Here is a 21,619-nt window from a genome sequence, read left to right on the forward strand (position 1 = left end):
ATGTTAAAAATTTTATTCGACCCGAACCGTTCAACAAAAATTTTTATTCGATCCGAACCGTTAAAAAAACAGTGATTTTCTACCCATCTTAAAAAATAGTAAATTTTTTTCAAAAATTATAAAATTTCATCCCTAACCATATTTTAATATGGATATCATGTTGAACGGTTCGGATCGACAATTTAGACTTTGAATATGAAGAAAATGAAGATATAAAATATGAGGTATGATGAGGTATAAAAAAAATGAGGCATTGGAACCCTCCTTTAGTGCTTCAAAAATTCAGTTTAACTTTCGTTCAACGGTAGGCATTCAACGATCGTTATTTTCAAAGATTTCAAAGTCCAAACAGTCGATCCAAACCGTTCAACATGATGAATATTTTAAAATGTGCTTGCAGATCAAATTTTACATTTTTCTAAATTTTTTTATTATTTATTAAGATGGGTACAAAAATTCAATGGTCTGAATATAGCGATTTTGTTAAATACTTAATAAATAGTAAAAAAATTAAAAAATATATAAAATTTGATAGGACTTGGCTACGGTGCTATGGGTAGCTAAGAGGTCTCCCGTGCTACGGCTCAATATTCGACTTTTCAAAATTCTAACGGTCGATCCGAACCGTTCATCTTGTTCTCCATATTAATATGTGCTTGGAGACCAAATTTTACATTTTTTGGAAATTGTTTACTATTTTTTTAGATTTATTGAAAATCGCTGTTTTTCAGACAAATCTGGACCATAAAAAACAGCGATATTCAATAAATCTAAAAAAATAGTAAACAATTTCCAAAAAATATAAAATTTGGTCTCCAAACACATATTAATATGGAGAACAAGATGAACGGTTCGGATCGACCGTTAGGATTTTGAAAAGTCAAATATTAAGCCGTAGCACGGGAGGCCTCTTAGCTACCCATAGCATATTAGCCAAATCCAATTTGATATGCAAGCACATTTTAACATATATATTATATTATATATACATATACATATATTATATTATATTAATTTTTCTTACGGCCATAAAAAATCCGGCATGAAAAATGTTGATCCGGGTTATTTGTAGCAGTCTTTCGAATAAATCAAATTATATAGTATTTCATCTATTTTTTAAAAAATATATTCAATATTTCTAATACTTCAATACAAAAAATAAATAAATTATAAATAAAAACTGAAAAATTCTAAAAAAAAATCTTCAGAAAAAAAATTTCCTAAAAAAAAAAAAAGAAATTCTAAATCCGGAAAAAATTATTCCGGATTTAGGATCCAATTTGCGGAAATTGGTATTGAAATCGGAAAAAAAATTTCTGGTTTGGATAGTTTTCGAAAAAAACAAGTGGTTTGATTAGTTTTTTAAATTTATATATTTTTTTGGATATAAATAAAAAAAATCGGGGTCTCATACTTGCGTCTAGTAGTCTCTATATAGTAGTAAGTCTCTTAATTTTTTTTTCTGCAGTCGTGTGGCACGCGCGCACACATCTTCTGTATACAACTAAATAACATAAACTTTGCTGTTTTATATTAGAAAGCTGATATGAGTACCCGCGCTACAGTATCCGCACACTACTCGCACCTAAACTATTATATATAATTGTTTGTGGGGACTAAACTGTCATAACTGCAATTCAGATCTGTAATTTTTTTTTTAATATTAATAGTCAAATCTTGAAGTATGTAGTCCAAAGAACACAAGTATTTATATCTATATAGTAAACAATGTAAATGATAAATTAATTATTTTTAAATAATCATACCCGCATTTTTTTTAAAAATTTCTGATGTCGTACCAGCACCTAAACTGCCATAATTGCTTGTGGGGACCGCAACTGTTCTAGATCTGTAACTTTATTTTAAAATATTAATTGTCAAATCTTGAAGTATATAGTTCAAAGAACACAAGTATTTATATCTATAAAGTAAACCATGTAAATGATAAATTAATTATTTTTAAATAATCGTACCCGCACTTTTTTTGAAATTTCTGACATCGTACCCGCATCTAAACTGTCATAATTGCTTGTGGGGACCGCAATCGTTCCAGATCTATAACTTTTTTTTTAATATTAATAGTCAAATCTTGAAGTATATAGTTTAAAGAATACAAATATTTATATTTATATAGTAAACAATGTTGTAATTTTTACATAACTGCTTGTGAGAATCTAAACTGCCATAATCTTGTAATTGGATCCCTCCTCTTTTTACATACGACAAAGTATCAATATCTAAGTATTGAAAGTATTTATATCTATGCACTGAAGTATTTATTTTTATGAGGTCAACTATTTTTGTTAGAAAAATGTTGACGCGAAATTAGTGCCGAGGCTTTGAAAGGGTGCTGCTAGGATTTTAGAATAATAATTAGTTGAGATTTTATAATATCTTTTTAGAATAATAATTAGTGGGGACCATAATATATTATTTCTCTAAATATAATTACTGTAGCGCGGGTACAGAAATGATTATTCTTTATATTATACTATATGGATATTACGTACAGTATCTTGAATTTTGTTTGCACTCCTGAATGCACGTGCATCTTACATTCTTAAACGGGTTCTTGCGGACAAATGTATCGTTTTTTCGCCAGATTGGCAGATTACCACCGTTTCCTGTAATTTCATGGGAAAAAAAACGGGGAAGAGAGAGGCAGTACTAGGGCCTCGCCCATCGAGTCCGTGTCCCCCTGGTACCTGAGGTACAATGAAAATAAATGGACGGCTCAGATTAATTCCAACCGGATCAAATACAATCTGGTACCCACTAAAACTATAGGGGATGCTTTAAGATTTGTGTCATGGTAAGAAAACGGTCCGGAATGTAACTTGCACCTCAGGTACCTGGGGTTTTTCCTCTCCCTTTTATTCTTTCTCTCTTAATTATAAGTAAATTTAATATTTCTTAATAGTTTTTCTAAGCAATAATGTAGCTAGATCATAAAAAATAAATCTCAGGAACCAGAAAACTATAGTCGAATGGTACCTTTAAGACATTTTCAAGAGTGGAAACGGTCAAATTACATTTGTCATTTTTCAATTACCACTTTAATAATATAAAATAGAGATTCTATAACCACAGAAACACGTCCAGCAAATGATTTTGGATGGATCATGCGATCGATATCAGAATCCAATCGACATATTATTTAGAAATGTAAAATAAACAATGAATATTTATTTTGAGGGATCTGAATAAATTATAAAAATAAATTGCACAGTAGTGTTTTTATTGTGTTATTGCCAGAATAAATTTATCGAATAAAGAAAAAAATATAAATAAAACTAGCATTGGTGGTAACAAAATATTATTTTAAAACTAAATTTCCGTTGACCATACAGTCAGTCATATAACAAATTAAACAAAAAAAAAAAAAAAAAAAGCTTCTCGTTGTCAACGTATATGGTAACAAAGTTATAAGATGTACGAAATCCAGTCATTAATCTCATTAAACCATGTCCTTCGGACAAAATTAGTCATATTGTTTATTACTAGTTTCGTCATAGCACGTTACTAATACGTTAAGACACGTTAGGTCATATGTGACGTATCTTGCGTGTTGCGTGATGTGTCTTTTTTTTAATTAAAAATAATACATCACAACACATCACATAAACTGATACAATTACATTACATCACGTCATTTAACACATTACATAATTAAGTTTATAAATATTACTTATTTTTTTAGTTAAATTTGCAATAGTTTTTATTTTTAGTTTTTACCATCTTTTTTTATATTATTTTATAAAATTAACTTAAAATTTGAAAAAATAATTAAACGTAGCATGTTGCATTATGTTTAATCATGTTACATGACTACATATGACATAGCTATTGGTAGAGTGCGTATCCTCTGAGATATCTCAACTTTTGCGTGACCGACGTGTCCAGTGCCTATTCGGTGATAGCGCGGGGGCCTGTATTACTTTTGCTTTGAGATTCGTGCAGAACTTATTTAAACGGTTCAAATTGCCAGTAAAGTCACGCAAAGTTTGAGATATCTCAGAGGATACGAATTCGCTATTGGTATGAGGTAAAGTTGCTACATGCGATCTTTTGTGGCCTTCTTTAAGCGAACATTACCATAGTTGTAGATTTTCTTAAAATGGCTTTGCTGCAAACATTACCACAGTTCTAGAGTGCTGCATAATCAGCTTCATGGGTGGGGCAACAGAAATTGTTTTTAGGGCCTGTTCGGCGTGCATATAGAAATAGAAATAGCAATAAAAATGTAAAATTTTTGAATTGATTTTTACTTTTGAAATGATTGTTCAGGATACTCCCAAGTCCTAACGTTCATTTTTCTAAAATGTGTTTGCAAATCAAATTTTATATTTTTTGGAATTTTTTTAGTATTTATTAAATATTTAACAAAATCGCTATATTCAGACCATTGAATTTTTGTATCCATCTTAGTAAATAGTAAAAAAATTCAGAAAAATATAAAATTTGATCTACAAGCACATTTTAACATATCCATCAAGTTGAACGGTTTGGATCGACTGTTTGGACTTTGTAAACATATGGTGTAATCCGGTGTCATAAAAAAAAATGTAATTAGATCCCTCTCATTATAATATTGACCCGCATCACAATATTATTTTTTAATCGCGCTGCTGAAAACGACGAGAGAAAAGTGCGTAAGAATTTTTTTTCTTTTTGTTTAAACCAAAAACATAAACAACTGATTAGAATTTCTATAACCTGAATACCTAAATTAAAAACAACATGAATTAAGAAACATTTGTTATTTTATATAACCTGAATATCTAGATTTAAAACAAAATGATTTAAATCTTAAATTTGGTTGCTTAATCAACATATCTTAATATAAACCAAAAAAAAATAAACTGAAGATTATAATTTCTATAACCTGAATATCTAGATTAAAAACAACATGGTTTCATGAATTACGAAAATACTTGGCTCAATTTGAATATCCTCAATGCATACTTGGATACACATTTTACTGCTCTAGAAAAAAGCCCTACTCTCCGGAGGCTACAGTGCATAACATCCTGTTTTTTTTTTTGCTGTCTTCTGTTTAGTTTTGGATTTTGTTAAGATATCGATTAGCTGGACATTATGATCTATACTGTCCAGTGAACGTGTTGCATCATACCAGTCTTCCTATATCTCAAAATTTTACAAAATTGTATCCTATTGTCGATATAATTTTTTAATTTTTTTTCCTATTAATAAAAAAATCGGTACTTTTGAGGGAAATAAATCTGCTGTGATTCTTCAGGAATGACAGGACCTGCTATTCCAAATCCAACCCTTTACTCTATAAAATATACAAATTTCAAAATCAGTAGTTTTCTGTGCACAATCTCAAAATAAATGAAGGGTTGGATTTGGAATAGCAAGGTCCTATGATTCCTGAAGAATCACAGCAGATTTATTTCCCCTTTTGAGGCCCATGATATAGTCTTAAACTCGAGTATAGCAATAACAGATAAATACTTGAGACAAATAAATTAACACAGAATCAGCCTCTAGAACAAAGCAGCTGAGCCTCACAAGAAACTTTCCAACAAATCTAAGAAAAATGGCTCATTTGAGGATCTACAAAAAAAATCCCTCCTGTTCTTTCTAAAAGAACCGTTTAATGAACTTTTGGAAGGGCCGAAGAAGTCAAATACACACATCTATTCCTATCCCAACCTTTCAAAGTTTTTCATGCGTGAATCTCAAGAAAAAAAGTTTTTCGTGCCCGAATCTCGACAAAGGTCAACGGCTGGGATCAGAATAACAGGGTCCTGTTATCCCTCTGGAATAACAGCAGATTTATTTCCCAAATACACACATCTATTTTTGTTTTTATGCCGTCTACAGATCAGGTGTCCCGAGTTCAACAGATCGCAATGCAGTATGAACCTTCTTGATTCAAGCATCGAGTCGCACCAGAGATTTGATCTGACGGATTCTGAATACCCTAGGTTGTACCCATGACACATGCACTGTAACCTCCACTTGATCAATTATTCCTTCTATTAGATGCACAACAACAACAACCAAGCCTTTAGTAGATGCACCTGGGCATGAATTTATTAATGTCCCTTTAGCACATATCATGGTTTCTTTTTTTTCTTTATTATTTTTTCTTGAAAAATTAAATATCATATTCATGGAGAAGGATTTGAAAATCTGTTATTAAAATCTATTTACCGAAAGACCGTGAGAAGGTACTTGACATCACTGATGGAAAGCTTGGTTCACTCAAGAATCATACTCAATGGAATTGCTCTCTTCTGACGCCGGCTATAAAAATAGAAATATAACAAAAAAGAAACATATTCATCAAAATGTTCTAGTTGGTACATATTGATAGAAGACCCAAGGAACAAGATACCAAATTTAATTAGGTGATTATGTTTTTAAGCGGGACAGTAGAAAAAAAAATATAACAGAGAAAAAGATAACAAAACGGAATCTGACAGGTACCGAAAAAATTGAAGTTAATCCTATAGATGATTTCCATAAGGCCGAGTATGTTGATATTTCCAAGCAACTTACCCTCCTGCACCAGTGTAGGTTGAGAACTCAAAGCCGCACTGTGCACGTGGCACATTTCCTGGTACCGTACCAGGCTGCTATTAGATTGTGTATCTGCATTATACACACATAATTACAAAAGTGGAGAAGGAAAAAAAATATAGACATCCTAAGTAGAGAAAAGGAGGGCTGCTTGTTCTTGTGCTTACAATGGGTGAGCTAACAACTCGCAAAGTTGTAAGTGTTGTCCCCAAGCAGCGCTAGATAAGTAAATGCCAAGTCCAGCTGTGACAATGATATCATGTTGTAAAACATCTTTAAAGAAAACAGTCATAACTAGATAAATTGTCAAGCATAACTTATTTGTACAAATAAAAATGTTCATATAGGATTAACTTCCCAGCATGGACAGGTGATAAGTTAACCAATATGTAATGGGATATAACATCTATGGCGAACTTAAGTGCAAGCCTAGCAAAAGTTGTTTTCCCTCATTTGGAAGGTATTTCACCTTCCCTTGACTAGATTCGTTGGTTTATTGTACCCCAAGGTAAGAAAAGGAGGGAAAGTGGAAGGAGAAAAGATGAAATACGGAGTGTGCTTAAATTCTATTTGTTAGTTTAATTTGTTTCTTTGTCCCATGGATAGGTTTTGATGCTTGTTGAAGAAATTTTTAATTAATATGCTGACCTATTGAGAAGAAGTTTCCTTATTCTTTTTTCACCAACTTTTGAACTCAGGTGTTCTAGACATTGAAAGATATGTAAAACAGTACAATGGTTTATTAAAACCATATATACATTGTTAGTTATAATCCTTTGAGACTAACTACCAAAATAGATAGAATATGTTTTTTGTATGTTTATGGAATAATTTATTTTTATCTTTCTACTCAAATTAAGATTAAAATCAAGTCAAATCTTATCAACAACGAATCTTACCACACTAATCAATTGTTCCATCAAAAGTCTTCCAGCATGAGCCCAAGATGTCCATCTGAAATGAACAATCGACCAATCAAATAATTAAAAAGGCTATCACATGACGATGATGATTCCTAAAGATAAAAAAATCAAGGAATTGTCATACAAGATATTGATACCACAAAAGTCAAGTCAACTACCATCACGCAACAAGCAAAGCCTACGATACTGGCAATGGTGTCACACTAGTCAGCCTTAGCTGAAACCAGATGGCCAAAACTACTGGTAGTATGTACTGGTACCAGAGTAACCAGACACTTCAGAAATCATAAAAGATTGTATGAGAGAGATATTGAAGAAAATAGTGGTGAAAAAAAAAATACAAAACATAAGTATATAAAGAAGTGTTACCTTATCTTCAAACTTTACAGCCTGGGAATTTAACACCAAAATCCATTCAAGGCCTAAGTACTTGAGCACGTGAGAATATCATCGGAAGAATCAGAGCCACTTACATCAGAGCAATTCATATCCTCCTGATCACACATGCTTATTCCAAAATTGACCATTTCTTTACCAAATTCATGACCCAAGTAGCGGGATACCAACAAACAAGTAACCTTATTGGGATTTACACCAGTTTCAAGCATTCTTCTTAACAGAACCAAAGCTGACCCGGTACGGTTTGATTTGAACAGATAAGCAATTAGAGTATTAAATGAGACAGAATCCATCTCAATTCCCCTATATTCCATTTCCTGCAGCATTTTCTGCAATGAATCCGAATCGTTCGCCTTACAAAATCCTTGAAGCATGACATTATAGGTACGCAAGTTCGGTGAAACACCATGCCACTTCATCCAGTTGAACAAGTCACAGGCTTCTGTTTTCCTACCAGCCCGAAAGAGCCCATTTATACAAATGGTATAGCATGCTACATCTAGCTTGTGCCTTTCCAAAATCGCTCTTCTTAAAAGCTTTGTGGCCGTATAGTGCTTGCCTCTTTTGAACAGACCGCCCAAGATAGCAGCATGTACATAAGAGTCTAAATTACAATTTTTGGTGGTTTCTATACGGTACATGTCAACAACACAATCAATTCTTCCTAGCTCCAACAAGCTATTGAACAAAGCGGAATAGGTATAACTATCAGGATTGAAACCATTTTCAACCATATGGTTAAAGAACTCGATGGCTCGGTCAGGATAACCAGCCTTGCAAAGCGCATTCATCATGGAATTACAAGCTTTGAGGTCAAAAGTGACATCAAATTGGGAAATTAAGGAGTCAAATAGTTTTTCCTTACCAGATAAACACAAAACAGACAGTAGTGTGGATAATGTGTATTTATCTGGCTTAAAATTATTTTCGAGTAATTCGAAAAAAATACTAATAGCATCACTATGCCTCCCAGCTTTCGCATAGCAGTCCATAAGCACATTGTAGAGCACCAAGTCAGGTTTGCAATTTAAACATTTCATATAATTCAATAAGTCAATAACTGAATCATATCTCTCAGCTTTAAACAGCCCCTTTATAAGAGAAGTATATGTTACAACTGAAGGAGAGAGTCCCAACTGTATCATCTTTCGTACATATCTACAAGCCATGTCAATTTCTCCTCCATGGCATAAGGCTTCAATCAAAATTGACCAAATTGGCACAGTTGGTTGTATACCAGATACAACCATAAAAGCAAACAACTGAAATAACTCGGAAATTGTTCCCCGTTTTCTACAACAAGCAAAAATGGCCCAAAAAGATCCAGGGGTGGGGTAGAAAGATTTATTAACCATAATCTTTAACACATCTCGTACTGCCAACCAATCACCAATCTTGCAAAGATTGGTCAAGGAAGTGCTGTAAGTGAGAAAATTTGGGAATTGAGTCTCTCTCATAAACCTCATTGCAGTATCAACTTGACCAATTTTAAACAGTACATCTATAATTATATTCCGGGCAAATGTATTGGGCACAAAATGATACCTAGCCATTTCCTCAAACACCTCAAGTGCAAACTTGTACAAACAGCCGCGCCAGGAAATCCTCAGCAAAACCAAAAAAGTTGACGCCTTTATGGGACAATCTAGACTCCTGAGTTCTTCTATAATGTTTCTGACAGACCCATATCTGTCAGTAAGCCGGTTCACGACAGGTACCATATGATCGAATGAACCGGGAGCATGGAAGTAATCAGGTTGTCGGGCACACCACAAGAAGAAGCTTAGGGAAACCGAATCAGACGGGCAATTAAATATGGTCGTCTGGACGATTTGTGGAGAGAGAGAAAAGAAGTTTTCTTTTAGATTTATCGGTTTAGAAATTGGGTTTATAAAGGTATTGAGAGCACGCCGACACGGGAGAAAGAAGTGTTTTCTAGGGATCATGGATTCCCTCAGACTCAGATTACTATTCTACGTCGCGGGGCATTGCAAGAAGAGAGGGGATCTCAGCCAATAAATAAAACACTCCCAAATTTTGTTGAGAATTTAGCGAAGAAATTTCAAAAGTATCTCGCGTGGTGGCGCGCGGTGGGTTTGAACTCAGGGCGGCTGCCCTTGTAAGAGACATCCTTTTTAATTTAGGTCTTTAGTTTAATCAGCTTGAGCGCAGTGAATTAGTATCCTCAGCATTAACTCAAAAGAATATTTTGAGTTAATCCATCTGGACCGTCCGATCAGCTTTCAAATCCGTGCGGACTAGATCCACACTAATATTAAAGGGTCCCTGAATTATAGTCTGTGGTCGGATTAAATCCGTTTAAAAAGACGGTTGATATGAGTTAACTCAAGAAATACTCTTTTGAGTTAATGCAGATGACGCGGACTCAAGAGCAGTTTGGCTCCGTCTGATATAGTGCGTATCCTCTGAGATATCTCAACTTTTGCGTGACCAACGCATACGGTGCCTATTCGGGGTGATGTAGGGGGGTCAGTATTATGTGTGCTTTGAGATTCGTGCAGAACGTATTTAAACGTTTGGGATTTTTCATAATGTCACGCAAAGTTTGAGATATCTCAGAGGAAAAGAATTCGTCTGATATCTCTTGAAACTAAATTTGGATCAATGGGCATCAAATCCATTCGATCTTTTCTAAAGTTTATGCGTACAAGATTTTATATGTATTGGACGGTTCCAAAGTTTATCATATCCAATTTTTTCTTTGATGGACATTAAATCTCAAACTTTTCTCTTTGTTGAGAGTTGAGAGTTGAGAGTTGAGAGTTGAGAGTTGAGAGTTGAGAGTTGAGACATATTATGTAACTCTTTACTGAGTAATGATAATTAGCCTCGATGTTTTAAATGTGGCTGTATATGTGCTTATGGAGAATCGAATTGCCAACCTATAGAAGAGTATCCAATAACGCAATTATTAAATTACAATGTAATTGTGATACTAATTGACTTTAATAACATATACTTCCTTTACAGATTTATAACACATAACTATAATTTATTTTAATCAAATCTCATATATATTTTTGTATATACTGTTGTATATTGTATATGCAGTACGTAATGACCTTCTACATACATAAACAAAACATTAGTTAACCTACGGTTTTCAATAATAAAAAAAAAAACAACAACAAAATTTTCCTTTTTGTCATATAAAAGATTGAGTGAGTCTATGGTACTATGCATATTACGATTTGTTACTGTGCTACGGCTCTATATTTGAGTTTTCAAATCCTAATGGTCGATCCGAACCGTTCATCTTGTTCTCCATATTAATATGTGTTTGGAGACCAAATTTTACATTTTTTGAAATTTTTTTACTATTTTTTTAGATTTATTGAAAATCACTGTTTTTGGATGGTCCAAAATTTTCAGATCAAGTGATTTTCTAAATATCTAAACAAATAGTAAAATTTGGTCTCCAAACACATATTAATATGGAGAACAAGATGAGCGGTTCGAATCGACCGTTAAGATTTGAAAACTCGAATATAGAGCCGTAGCACAGTAACAACCCGTGATATGCATAGTACCATAGACTCACTCTAAAAGATTTGCTTCTACTAAAATTGAAAGCATATTTTTGTACTTCAACAAAAATATCAGTGTTATAAATAGCACACTATAGCGGCACAATAACATTTTCAAAGCATTGCAGAAAATATCAGTATTCTAAATGGTGGTGTTATAGCATTTTCGAACCTTAAAGATATAGCACTGTCATATGTGTTTAGCACAATAGCAGTGCTATAGCATTTTTTTAGCTTTTTTGCGATGACGCGATAATTGCTATTTAAAATCTTGCAAAATAGTGATGGTAATTTAAATTTGAATTACAGTTACATAAATATAAAGTAATTGTTAATTTTATACAAGAGGAGGGATCCAATTACAACCTTTTTTAGTGACACCGAATTACACTCTATATTTTCAAAGTCTAGACAATTAATCCAAACTGTTCAACATGATGGATATGTTAAAATGTGCTTGCAAATCAAATTTTACATTTTTTTTGAATTTTTTTGCTATTTATTAAGATGGGTATAAAAATTAAATGGTCTGAATATAGTTATTTTGTTAAATACTTAATAAATAGTAAAAAAAAAATCCAAAAAAAATCCAAAAAAATGTAAAATACGATCTGCAAGTACATCTTAATATATCCATTATGTTGAACGGTTTGGATTGACTGTTTGAACTTTGAATTAGGATAAAAGGAAGTTTTGTAATATTATTAAGTTATTAAATTATTTAGAAGGAGTCCATCGTTATTTACCATTATTTTTAAAGATTTTTTATAGAATAAAAATTAAATATGAAAATAAGAAAGAATATATTAAAATACTTAATATGTCTTAAATTAAAATTAGAATAAAGTGATTGAAAAATAATTATTGAAATTATTTATTTGGTAGAAAAAATATCTTTATTTTTGTATAAGTGTAAGAATTTTTTTTTTTTTGGTAGATGAGAGTTCAAATGTCTTTTTTTTTGTCTCTGATATGTCTCTATTTTTCTATTTTCTAATAACAAAAATTATATAAAATTATAAAAAAATAAGTATCTCTTCGGATGGATTAACTAATTTCATCATTATCACATTACTTTTATTTTACTTTTTGTCTGACAATTTAAGTGTGAAGTATAAAGTTTTCTCTCTTTTACTCCACTAACATGGCATAAATAAATATATTATCTGAGAGAGTTTACAAAAATGCTTAGTTTTTTTACAGATCTAAAATACGAGAACATTATTCCTATGGGACTCTCTTTTACAAGTTTAATAAAATGAAAAGGCTTATTAAGCTATTTGTAAAAATAAATACAATCCAATGAGACTATTAATGTAAATTTTTTGGTGGGCCGGATCAAAAATAATCCCGAATTCCCGATAAAATTTCTTTTGAATTGCATAATCTGTGCAATGGAGAGGATCCCCGTCTTCAGATATCATACGGCTGCTACTTCGACCCTCGCTTGCTCCCTCCCCCTCCCGTGCAGTCCATTATGTCATCGGCACCGCTCCGTTTGGCCGACCACCGGGTCCCATTATCGGCGTTGCGAGTAAGATATCCCTCCTCGTCCCAATTCTTCCCTTCTCTCCTCTGTTACTTAAATTAAAATTCTTGTTGCTCTAACCCTTGGAAAGATATGTATTTGCTCTTAGCCCCGTAATGGCGTCTCCAGAGGAACTCTCTCTCTATCTCCGTATTTTTACAGAATCCAACGGAACAACTTAGTGCTATTCATTCGTCGTTGCTCTCATGAATATCAACCTGAGGTGAATTGAAAAAGCTTTTGCCCTTTCTTTTTGATTTTTTTTTTTGCAGTATATTTTTTTTGCTTAACTACTGTTTCAGGGATCATGTTTTGTTTAGAGGAATTTATCAAGTTATAGAAAGTAAGCTACGTTAGGAGATTGGAGCAATTGCGAGAATGGTTGTAGGAATTGAACTTATTTAAGCCTCTATTTCCAAAATTGAAGGCATTAGACATGTTATGATTAAATGTAAAAAACAATATGACATCTCAATTGTGATGAATGTTCACTCGATTTCCTTTTTCAGGTTGATAGTATTCCTGTTGGTGATGTTAAAGATGTACCATTAACCTCTGTAGGTAATAATTAAAGGGATACACTTTTCATCTATCATTGCTTCATATCCTGTACTAATAGCTTCACCTTCTTTTCTTTTCTTTTTTTCTGTTAGGTCCAGAAAACAGTGGGGTCAATGAAAGGGGAAAATTCTCCTCTAACGAGTACGAACTGCTCTTTTGTAGATAAATAGTACATCTCTGTTATCAACTTAGTCTTGATGCAATCAAGCCTGGTACTGGTTAGTAACTTGGTTCCAACTGCTTGATACTCCAGTTTGGACTCAAAGATACATTTCTTTTAATTATGCTCCTGATTTAAAAATAAGGTGAATGGGGAGGAAGGGAAGGAAGAGGAGAGAAAGGAGCATTAGCCTTTCTACCAAGTTTTAATTTCAGGAGGTAATGAAGTAAAATGGAGATAAATACTATCCATTTTTTTAAGATTTGTTCCCTCTTAATTTGGATGGTAACAAACTTAACTCTCTCCTTATTTTCTTCCCCTTCCATTCACTTTCCTTTTCTCCCGAGCTTGGGAGCAGACCCAGGTTGGATCATTCTTTTTATTATTTTATTTTTTGGTTATTACAGTAAGTAATGGCTGTAACACGAAGATCCATTTTAAAATTTCATAAGATATAAACTTCTATTTATTTTTCACCACTTTTTTTGTAGATGTCCTTCAAATTCTCAAAGGTTAATTTTGCCAATAGCTGCTAAATAGAATGAAATTGTATCATTTACCAGTTACCATGAGTTCTCTTACAGTGAATTTTAGTTTATATCCTGGATATATGATTAGATGGCACTACTAATATATCATGAACTATCACTTTGTCAGGCTGCTTCACAAGCTGAAGAGATATGGTGTTGCTGGCATCTTGTCATATGGGCTACTTAATACTGTCTATTATTTAACTACCTTTCTTCTAGTTTGGTGAGTTAATTATTGAATGAAATAAAATACAATTACACTCATCTTCTCCTTGTTAAATTTTCTGTTTAACAACTTCAGCTAAACCTTCTTTCCAGGTTTTATTTTGCTCCTGCTCCCAGCAAATTGGGCTATGCTGCAGCCGTGAAGCGGTGAAGACTTTTTAACTAGAGATAAATATACAACGAGGGCTAATTTATGTTTTTTGCACTATTAATTAATGTTTTCCATTGCAGATTTGTTAAAGTAATGGCAATGGTGTGGGCTGGAAGCCAGGTCACTAAGATCATTCGAGCAGGAGGGTTGGTATACTTAAAACTTGGCTTGAAATTAAATTCTTTAAGTGGAACTCAATTTCCTGCATTTGCATAGTTGTAGATATGTATCAGAAATTATTAAATTCAACTCCAATGGAAAAAAAAAAAATCTGTTCTTTTATGCAATATAGGGCGCTGGCATTGGCTCCTTTTGTGGACAAAGGATTATCATGGTTCACTGTCAGATTCAAGTTCGAGTCTGAAGGAAAGGTAAACTCTAATTTTGAGCATCAAATTTGATGAAATGAAATATAATCCACAGATTCTGAAAGAGTGAATGTCACTTTCGATTTCTTTCAGGCATCTGTAGTGATAGCAGGATTTTGTTTTGCACTGGCTCTTCTCTTGTTCTTTGGACTAACATTACTTTGGGCCTAGGAACAATTATTTTGAGGAATTTTCTTGAAATATATTTTTAGGCATGCTTTCCTCAATTTTTTCTTCTTTTATTACTTTTTCTCATTTTTTGCGTGTACAGTTCAGCCTAATTGACTGGAATTCCAAATTTCTATGAGAAGTATTGAATGCTAATTAGGTTGACAAGATAAATTTTAAATCTAATGAAATGTGGCAGAGATTATTTGTATAGCCTTGAACTTTTAAGTTTATTTACTGTTTATTTATTTTGTAAATTCAGCATTTTGGCCAGGTAGGTCAATTATTTGTTCTGAACCAATAAATGGTTATTTATTTATTTATTTGTTTTGTTACACAAAAAATAGTGTCATATGTATTTTTATTTTTGGTGACATGTGTAAAGAGGCCTAAAAATTGACTAGCACGTTAAGTTTTACAAACTCTTGATGCCCATTGAAATAAAGTATAAATATGGAACTAGTGATATACACGGTTTGATGTTCTAATTAGAAGTTGGCATGTTTTTTAGTACCAACAGTTTTCAGTATTTTGACATGATTATAGGTCTCATTTATTTCATGGTTTGATGTTCTAATTAAACGATGGCATGTTTTAATACCAACAGCTTTCAGTATTGTGAGGTCATTATAGGTCTTATTTTCATGATTTAAAATTCTGATTAAAAGTTGTCATGTTTCAGTACCAACAGTTTCAGTATTGGATCTATTTACATAAAAGTTCTATATGATTGATAACAGGTACAGATAGTATATAATAGCTATAACTGATATATATATAGAGACCCTGTCAACTGTTCAAAACAGTAGAGTGCCCATCCCCCTCCCTGCTGGTGGCTTCCCTACTACCACCATCCCAATTACAGTAAAAACTGAGAAATCAATGTTCTCTAAACCTATGCACCTGCTTATTCAGCATCCGATGCTTCTGTACACCTTCTGTTGTTCTTCTATCCACCTCTGATGCAGTTGAAATGAGGGTTGCTGGGTTGAAGGGGCGGTCAATGTTTGAGCTGGAGCTGTAGATTTCTTCTCAGTTTCAGCATAAACATGTGTCCTCTCACCACGACTTATCTCTGTGCTCAAGTTCTTGTTAAAAGAATATTGTGTTGGCTTCTCAGAAATGTTTATTTCTGTGCTCAAGCTCCCCTTGTCAAAAGAGTAATGGAAGAAAAGACCTTTTGGTTTGTCTTGAATGTTTCTTTCTGTGCTTGAGTTTGTCCTGTCAAAAGTATCTTGCAAAGAAAGGTCATTTGCCTTTACAGCAATGTTTCTCTCTATGTTGGAATTCTGGTTAAAATAATCTTGTAAAAAAGGGTTCTTGTAGTTCTCTGGAAATGGTCTATTAGAACTTTCTGGCAACAACTGTTGCTCGTTACCGTTGTTCTCAGAATCAGACAGTTTACTCGCAGTCTCTACCAAAAGAAGTTCCCAAACTTCTGAATTTGATTGTTTTGTTTTCTCTCTAAGTGTATCAAAAGGCGTTATAGATGAGCGGATCCGTTCATATGCTTTCTTTTTCTGAGTACTTGTTGGTTCAGAGGCAACGGAGTAAGTATCAGACACAACCTCGTCAGGTCTTTCTCTAGGCATAGCTTGGAGGGAGAACCTTGGGTGGCTCCTTGTATCTGACGCAGGTGATGATTCAACTGATGCTGATGCAAGATTGTTATGTAAGTAGGATTTCAATGTAGTCACCAAGTTCTGGGATATCATCTGTACATGTGGGTACTCCATCATCTTTCCTGCACCGATCTTAATACAAAGGTCATAGAGGGAATCCAGCTCCTTAAATTGTTTCGCTGCCAAGTCACACGCCTCAATTGTCTTGATGCGGCACTTCTTATCTAGCTGGAAGAATTTGTCAAGCAATAAAGTGAGCCCAGCAGTGATGTCGTGATAGAAGTCAAAGCTTTCACGAGTAACCATGAAAAGCGTGATATGTATGAGGTGGTTGTTACGGGTTGGTCCAGTGGGTTTCATAGATATCACGCGGCCGAGCAAGCGTCGCCAATGCTCGATATGATCAAGTATTACTGCAGGCTTCATACTGATCAAATCAGTAGATCTATGACCTTGGTGATTAAGTTTCCGGAGCTTTCCAAAGAGCGCTGATTCAAGTCGAGCATCAAGGTAGCGTGCATAGGTCCGAACAAAGGCTGTGTAGTCCCATGGGTTCAAGTAGCTAGATTGAGATGCTGAGAAGTTTGATAGGTCCAATAGGCGGCGACCACCTGAATAAATGGGCCGTAGAGATGCCGCTTCATGGGAAAAGTACGTTCCACCATCACGAAGGAGATGGTGTACAAGTTGGAGGGATTTGAGGGCAACAATCCAGTCGTGGGTCCTGGCAATGCGGCGTGCTAGAGCCTGAACACAAGCAGCGGCATAAATAGTTGATGAGACAACCAGGAAGATAATTTCGGTAATTTGTTTTTCGTTGGCCATTTGTTCTTCATGCGAGGTAGCTTTGAGGATAGCCACATCTAGGTTGCAAGAAGATCCCGGCACATAGTTCTTGGAAAATCTTACTAGGCTGATGCTCGTCTGATCCTTCACTGCATTAACTGCTCTCTTAAACACGCTCGGCATTTTGGGTTAGCTGTTCGGAAAGCTTGAGAGAAGTTTGGAAAGAAAGGTTGGAATTTCTCCCCTATCCTTCCTTTCCTTTCTCCTCTGCTATGAGAGAGAGAGAGGGAATGACAGGGTTGGCACTGTCCTGTGATATCTAGCTTTTCTGTGGATGGCATAGCGGTTAAGTCGCTGCTTATCAGGATGTGAGCTTTTATGAAGCTTTTTTCTCTATAAAGTTAACTAAATTTGGAAGATTAAGACCAAGAGGTGAGTTGTAACTTGTAACTACATTTTGACGGTCAACACGGAGGGTAGACGATCTAGTGACTACATTCTTAGCAAGAATATGTTTAAGCAAATAAACGGGAAACTGGATATTAGTTCCTTCTATTATAATAACTGTGAGAACTGAGAACATGGAATTGTTTAATTTTTCTTATAGTTATAGTTGCTAGAGGAAGAATATTCTTTGCTTAAACCGATAAGTTGATCAAAGCGTTGTTAACAGAAATATCCTGAAATAGTACCCAAAAAAAATGTTTGAAATCAATTCCATACTCTTGACTATCTCTTCGTAATTACTTCCAATTCAATAGTCATTTCTCTACCATACGCCATTTTGTTATCATAATTATATATTTATGTACTCGAGCAAAACAAACATATCAGATTGTGCTATAAATAAGAATACTGTTATTTTCAGTACCGCGAGTAAATAACCATTAAATTGGACCTTATTTAGATTGAAATGAACCTTCTAATGAAGTTCACCAAAGTATCAACATGAATTGAAGAATGATTGAAGTAAAGGAAGAATAAGCAAAAGATTGCAAGTAGTTTAAAATTAGATGGGAAAGCCTAGTAAAATAGGAACTGTATTGTATATTTGTAATTGAAGTGTTGGTTTTACATCTGTTATGTATAACGATGATTGGAGGTAGGGATTTAAAAAAGTCACGGCACACCAGTCACAGCACGTGATGATACGAATTATGTATAATTAAAACCGTTAGATCTTAATTGAATGATTAATCTTGAGTAAACTAATTTAGATTATGAAAATTATAATTAATCATAATCAAAGTGATCAGTTACATTTTTACCCGTTACGTGTGGTCACAACGTGACTAATATACCGTGACTATTCTTTGATCATGACACGGCATGTGACCCAAATCACGCCTCACGTATTGAGAATCCCAATTGGAGGTGGTGTATTATTCTTGATTTTTATTTTTTAAATCCAAGCGTGTGCAGCGTGTAGCCAGCTTTGCTCACGTGAACTTCGACGTCAATTAACACTGGCAAAATAAAAAAAATTGGCTGGCGATGCCAATTTAAAGAGCTTCATATAAAAAAAATTGAATATTCGTACAATTTAAGGACTTTTTTAAATATTTAGTTGGGTCAACCCCACTAGAGCTCACGTGGCTGGGCCACTTATCATTACAAGGCTGAAGGCTCCGCAATTTTGGTTGGTATAAATAAATTATAATTATTATTATCAATAAACACGAGTCTTGACAGCCAAACTTGAAAGCCACGAGCGTTACATTACTCGAGAAAAATAAATGAAGAATATGAAAGAACCTAAGAATAACCAGGAAAGACAATAGAAGCCCTACCATTACATCTACAATTTTACATTAAAACACCCAGCCTACAAAACCAAACCGAAAAGAGCCGCGACTGCGAAGGCCACAATCATCAATCGGGTAATGCCGTGGAACGTAACATCGGCAGCACCACTGCAATCATCATTACTTCCGCTGTAACATCCCGGTCGAACAGACTTAGCCACTCCCCCATCCAACAAGAAGCTACTATTTGTCTTGCCATTGCTGAAGAGAACACAATAAAAGTACGGTGATCCACCATCCGTTCCGCTAACTGCAGCTCCCACCTGTCACGATGTAAACGCTTTATAATGCATTGGCCTTGTTTGGTGTTTAATTATAAACACATTTTTCATTTTTTTTTCTCTTTCTACAGAAGTTTGTGTTGAATTGGGTGATTATAATCAGCTTCAGTTTGCGTAAGTTAGAATTCTAAGGCAAAATAAGTATGAAACTTGATTGCCAAATTGAGCCATATTTGTCTATTATGCATCTAAAAAATGGACGAAATAAAATCAACAAGTCACAGATAGGTAAAAGAGAAGCAAGTATGCAATGCAAAACACTTATCAGATTGCTTTTATTCCAAAAAGATATGCAAAAGGCCTACCTTTTTCAATTGAGACAAATATTAACTTGGGTTTAAAGCACTTACCAGATAGCTAGCAACAGTAAATGATACCAAAACAAACTATTGGTGAACAGTTATAAAATTATCAGAGTACCATGAACAGTATTGACAATTGATAGGTTAAAATACACATTAAAAGGCCCTAAACATGATAAAGGAAATTGAATCCACTATAACATGAAAGATATCAATCTGTGATAAGCCAATAAAATGTATTGGACAGCATGTGTCGATCAAGTTAGTTTCTCAGTAATGTGTACCAATACTTATGAACACTGATGATAATATTATCGGTCCGACTGTGTCCATGTAATACCATCAGTTTATGACATTACCAACCACCAACTTATGAAAAATGCATGCCTATTAGGCACAATTCAAATCAGATGAAGTTAACAAACTATACTGGTACAAATCAAAGGAGCCATCACAAGTAGAAGAATACCTCAGTATGGTTTTTGCTGTAGAGAATGTCAAGGCTCTTGTCATTCACAATAAGCATATCAAATGCCTGATCGGGAGTTGCATACTTAGTCTGGCACCCGATCAGGCGACCAGTGATAGGTGCAAGGCTAGTTGCCACAACGCCACAACTGGGGGCAAATGTATCAGCAAAGCTGGATTCCGGGGGCTTTTTCATTGCTCCAACTGCTCCGCACTGGCCCTCATATGCCTTAATGTACTGTAGCGCTAGGCATCCCAGACCCTGGTTGTCATACAGAGATGATGACTTGTGGGCTGTCCTGTTACTGTTAACCAGCGACACTAGTTGATCTGCCGGATTGCCTACAGAAGACAATAACAGGATTTGAAATTTGAAACAAGATAATTGGAGCTTATCAGGTTGGTTATTGTAGCTTCTTCTTTTTTACTTGGAAAATACAGGTCTTGTTCAATTGGAAGGACTTGTTATTAATTGAACAATTTGAGCTTTTCTGTTCCTAGTATATTTTAACTAGTGTGTAAAATTAATGTCAAGTATTGAAAAGGGTAAGATAAAAACAACTGGAACGAGATGAAATGAACTCAGAAAAGAGATAGCCATGAAAAAAACAATAGCCATATTACATAGTTCCAGATCTGGACAATTTAGGAAATGTGTTAATAGAAATAAGTAGCAGCAAATGAAGCTACCCTATAGAAATCTCTAACACACCACAGATAACCCACTACATCAAATCACCATGATCTATCACAATGTGCCAATTTGATCAACTAGTAACAAACAATACTTGTTAACAGCACTTAAAACAAGATTACAATTTTCAATCTGACATAATCCGAAGTTGAGAACTGAATACTTATCAATCCACATTTGGTACAAATAGGTTATTGCACAAATAGAGAACAAGAGTATACTTTTACTGTCGGTAGCTGAAGCAGACGAGAAAAGGAAGAGAGCAGTGAAGAGAAACGAGGCGGAGATCTCCATTGGAGGTGGGAGTCGGGTTTTATATGGTTTGGATCCAAGCAAGCTTGTTGGTGCGTGGGAGAGATGCAATGTAGGTGATGCGACGGGGAAAAGAGACGAGAATGGCAGAATGCTGTTGGATGGTGTGTGCTGTGAAAGAAGGGAGATGAAAGCTCACTTTCTTAAAGGATTTTCTAATTGCTATTTTGAAGAATTCGGTGTGATTGTGTTTTGACATAAATGACCCCGCCGACTGTTTCTCGTCAGCCATCACT

At 34.4% G+C, this 21,619-nt stretch overlaps 3 protein-coding genes across 5 annotated transcripts; 1 reads left to right on the plus strand and 2 right to left on the minus strand.

Moving 5' to 3' along the window:
• Nucleotides 1-5,428: 5,428 nt before the first annotated feature.
• LOC144574354 (Pentatricopeptide repeat (PPR) superfamily protein) lies at nt 5,429-10,011 on the minus strand. 3 transcript variants are annotated; one of them, XM_078324302.1, is made up of 6 exons: nt 7,845-10,011; nt 7,452-7,506; nt 6,720-6,795; nt 6,532-6,624; nt 6,184-6,276; nt 5,429-6,050 (listed from the first exon to the last, which is right to left on the minus strand). In XM_078324302.1, exon 1 carries the CDS (start codon nt 9,818-9,820, stop codon nt 7,898-7,900), a length of 1,923 nt encoding a protein of 640 aa, XP_078180428.1. In that variant the 5' UTR covers nt 9,821-10,011; the 3' UTR covers nt 5,429-6,050; nt 6,184-6,276; nt 6,532-6,624; nt 6,720-6,795; nt 7,452-7,506; nt 7,845-7,897. The 3 variants fall into 3 exon arrangements, with proteins under 3 accessions (XP_078180428.1, XP_078180427.1, XP_078180426.1); XM_078324301.1 differs by having other exon boundaries at nt 6,460-6,624; XM_078324300.1 differs by having other exon boundaries at nt 6,184-6,624.
• Nucleotides 10,012-12,810: 2,799 nt separating this feature from the next.
• Nucleotides 12,811-15,323, plus strand: LOC144573834 (Gag-Pol polyprotein/retrotransposon). Its single transcript, XM_078323592.1, has 9 exons — nt 12,811-12,956; nt 13,060-13,173; nt 13,460-13,511; nt 13,604-13,652; nt 14,329-14,424; nt 14,520-14,573; nt 14,658-14,723; nt 14,870-14,948; nt 15,039-15,323. The coding sequence occupies exons 1-9, from the start codon at nt 12,900-12,902 to the stop codon at nt 15,114-15,116; spliced, it is 645 nt and encodes a 214-aa protein (XP_078179718.1). The 5' UTR covers nt 12,811-12,899; the 3' UTR covers nt 15,117-15,323.
• Nucleotides 15,324-19,161: 3,838 nt separating this feature from the next.
• Nucleotides 19,162-21,619, minus strand: LOC144574423 (uncharacterized). The gene is made up of 3 exons (XM_078324391.1): nt 21,293-21,619; nt 20,379-20,719; nt 19,162-19,589 (listed from the first exon to the last, which is right to left on the minus strand). Exons 1-3 carry the CDS (start codon nt 21,363-21,365, stop codon nt 19,347-19,349), a joined length of 657 nt encoding a protein of 218 aa, XP_078180517.1. The 5' UTR covers nt 21,366-21,619; the 3' UTR covers nt 19,162-19,346.

The sequence above is a fragment of the Carex rostrata genome, chromosome 22 (assembly GCF_964058835.1).
Source record: "Carex rostrata chromosome 22, lpCarRost1.2, whole genome shotgun sequence".
In the NCBI taxonomy this organism is placed as follows: domain Eukaryota; kingdom Viridiplantae; phylum Streptophyta; class Magnoliopsida; order Poales; family Cyperaceae; genus Carex; species Carex rostrata.

Coding starts and splice junctions, on each gene's coding strand:
- LOC144574354 (XM_078324302.1), bottom strand. CDS start 9,820: ATGATCCCTAGAAAACACTTCTTTCTCCCGTGTCGGCGTGCTCTCAAT.
- LOC144573834 (XM_078323592.1), top strand. CDS start 12,900: ATGTCATCGGCACCGCTCCGTTTGGCCGACCACCGGGTCCCATTATCG. Junction 13,174..13,459: donor CTCATGAATATCAACCTGAG/GTGAATTGAAAA, acceptor TTCCTTTTTCAG/GTTGATAGTATTCCTGTTGG. Junction 14,949..15,038: donor AGTTCGAGTCTGAAGGAAAG/GTAAACTCTAAT, acceptor GATTTCTTTCAG/GCATCTGTAGTGATAGCAGG.
- LOC144574423 (XM_078324391.1), bottom strand. CDS start 21,365: ATGGAGATCTCCGCCTCGTTTCTCTTCACTGCTCTCTTCCTTTTCTCG. Junction 20,720..21,292: donor TTCAGCTACCGACAGTAAAA/GTATACTCTTGT, acceptor TGTCTTCTGTAG/GCAATCCGGCAGATCAACTA. Junction 19,590..20,378: donor ACAGCAAAAACCATACTGAG/GTATTCTTCTAC, acceptor ACATCGTGACAG/GTGGGAGCTGCAGTTAGCGG.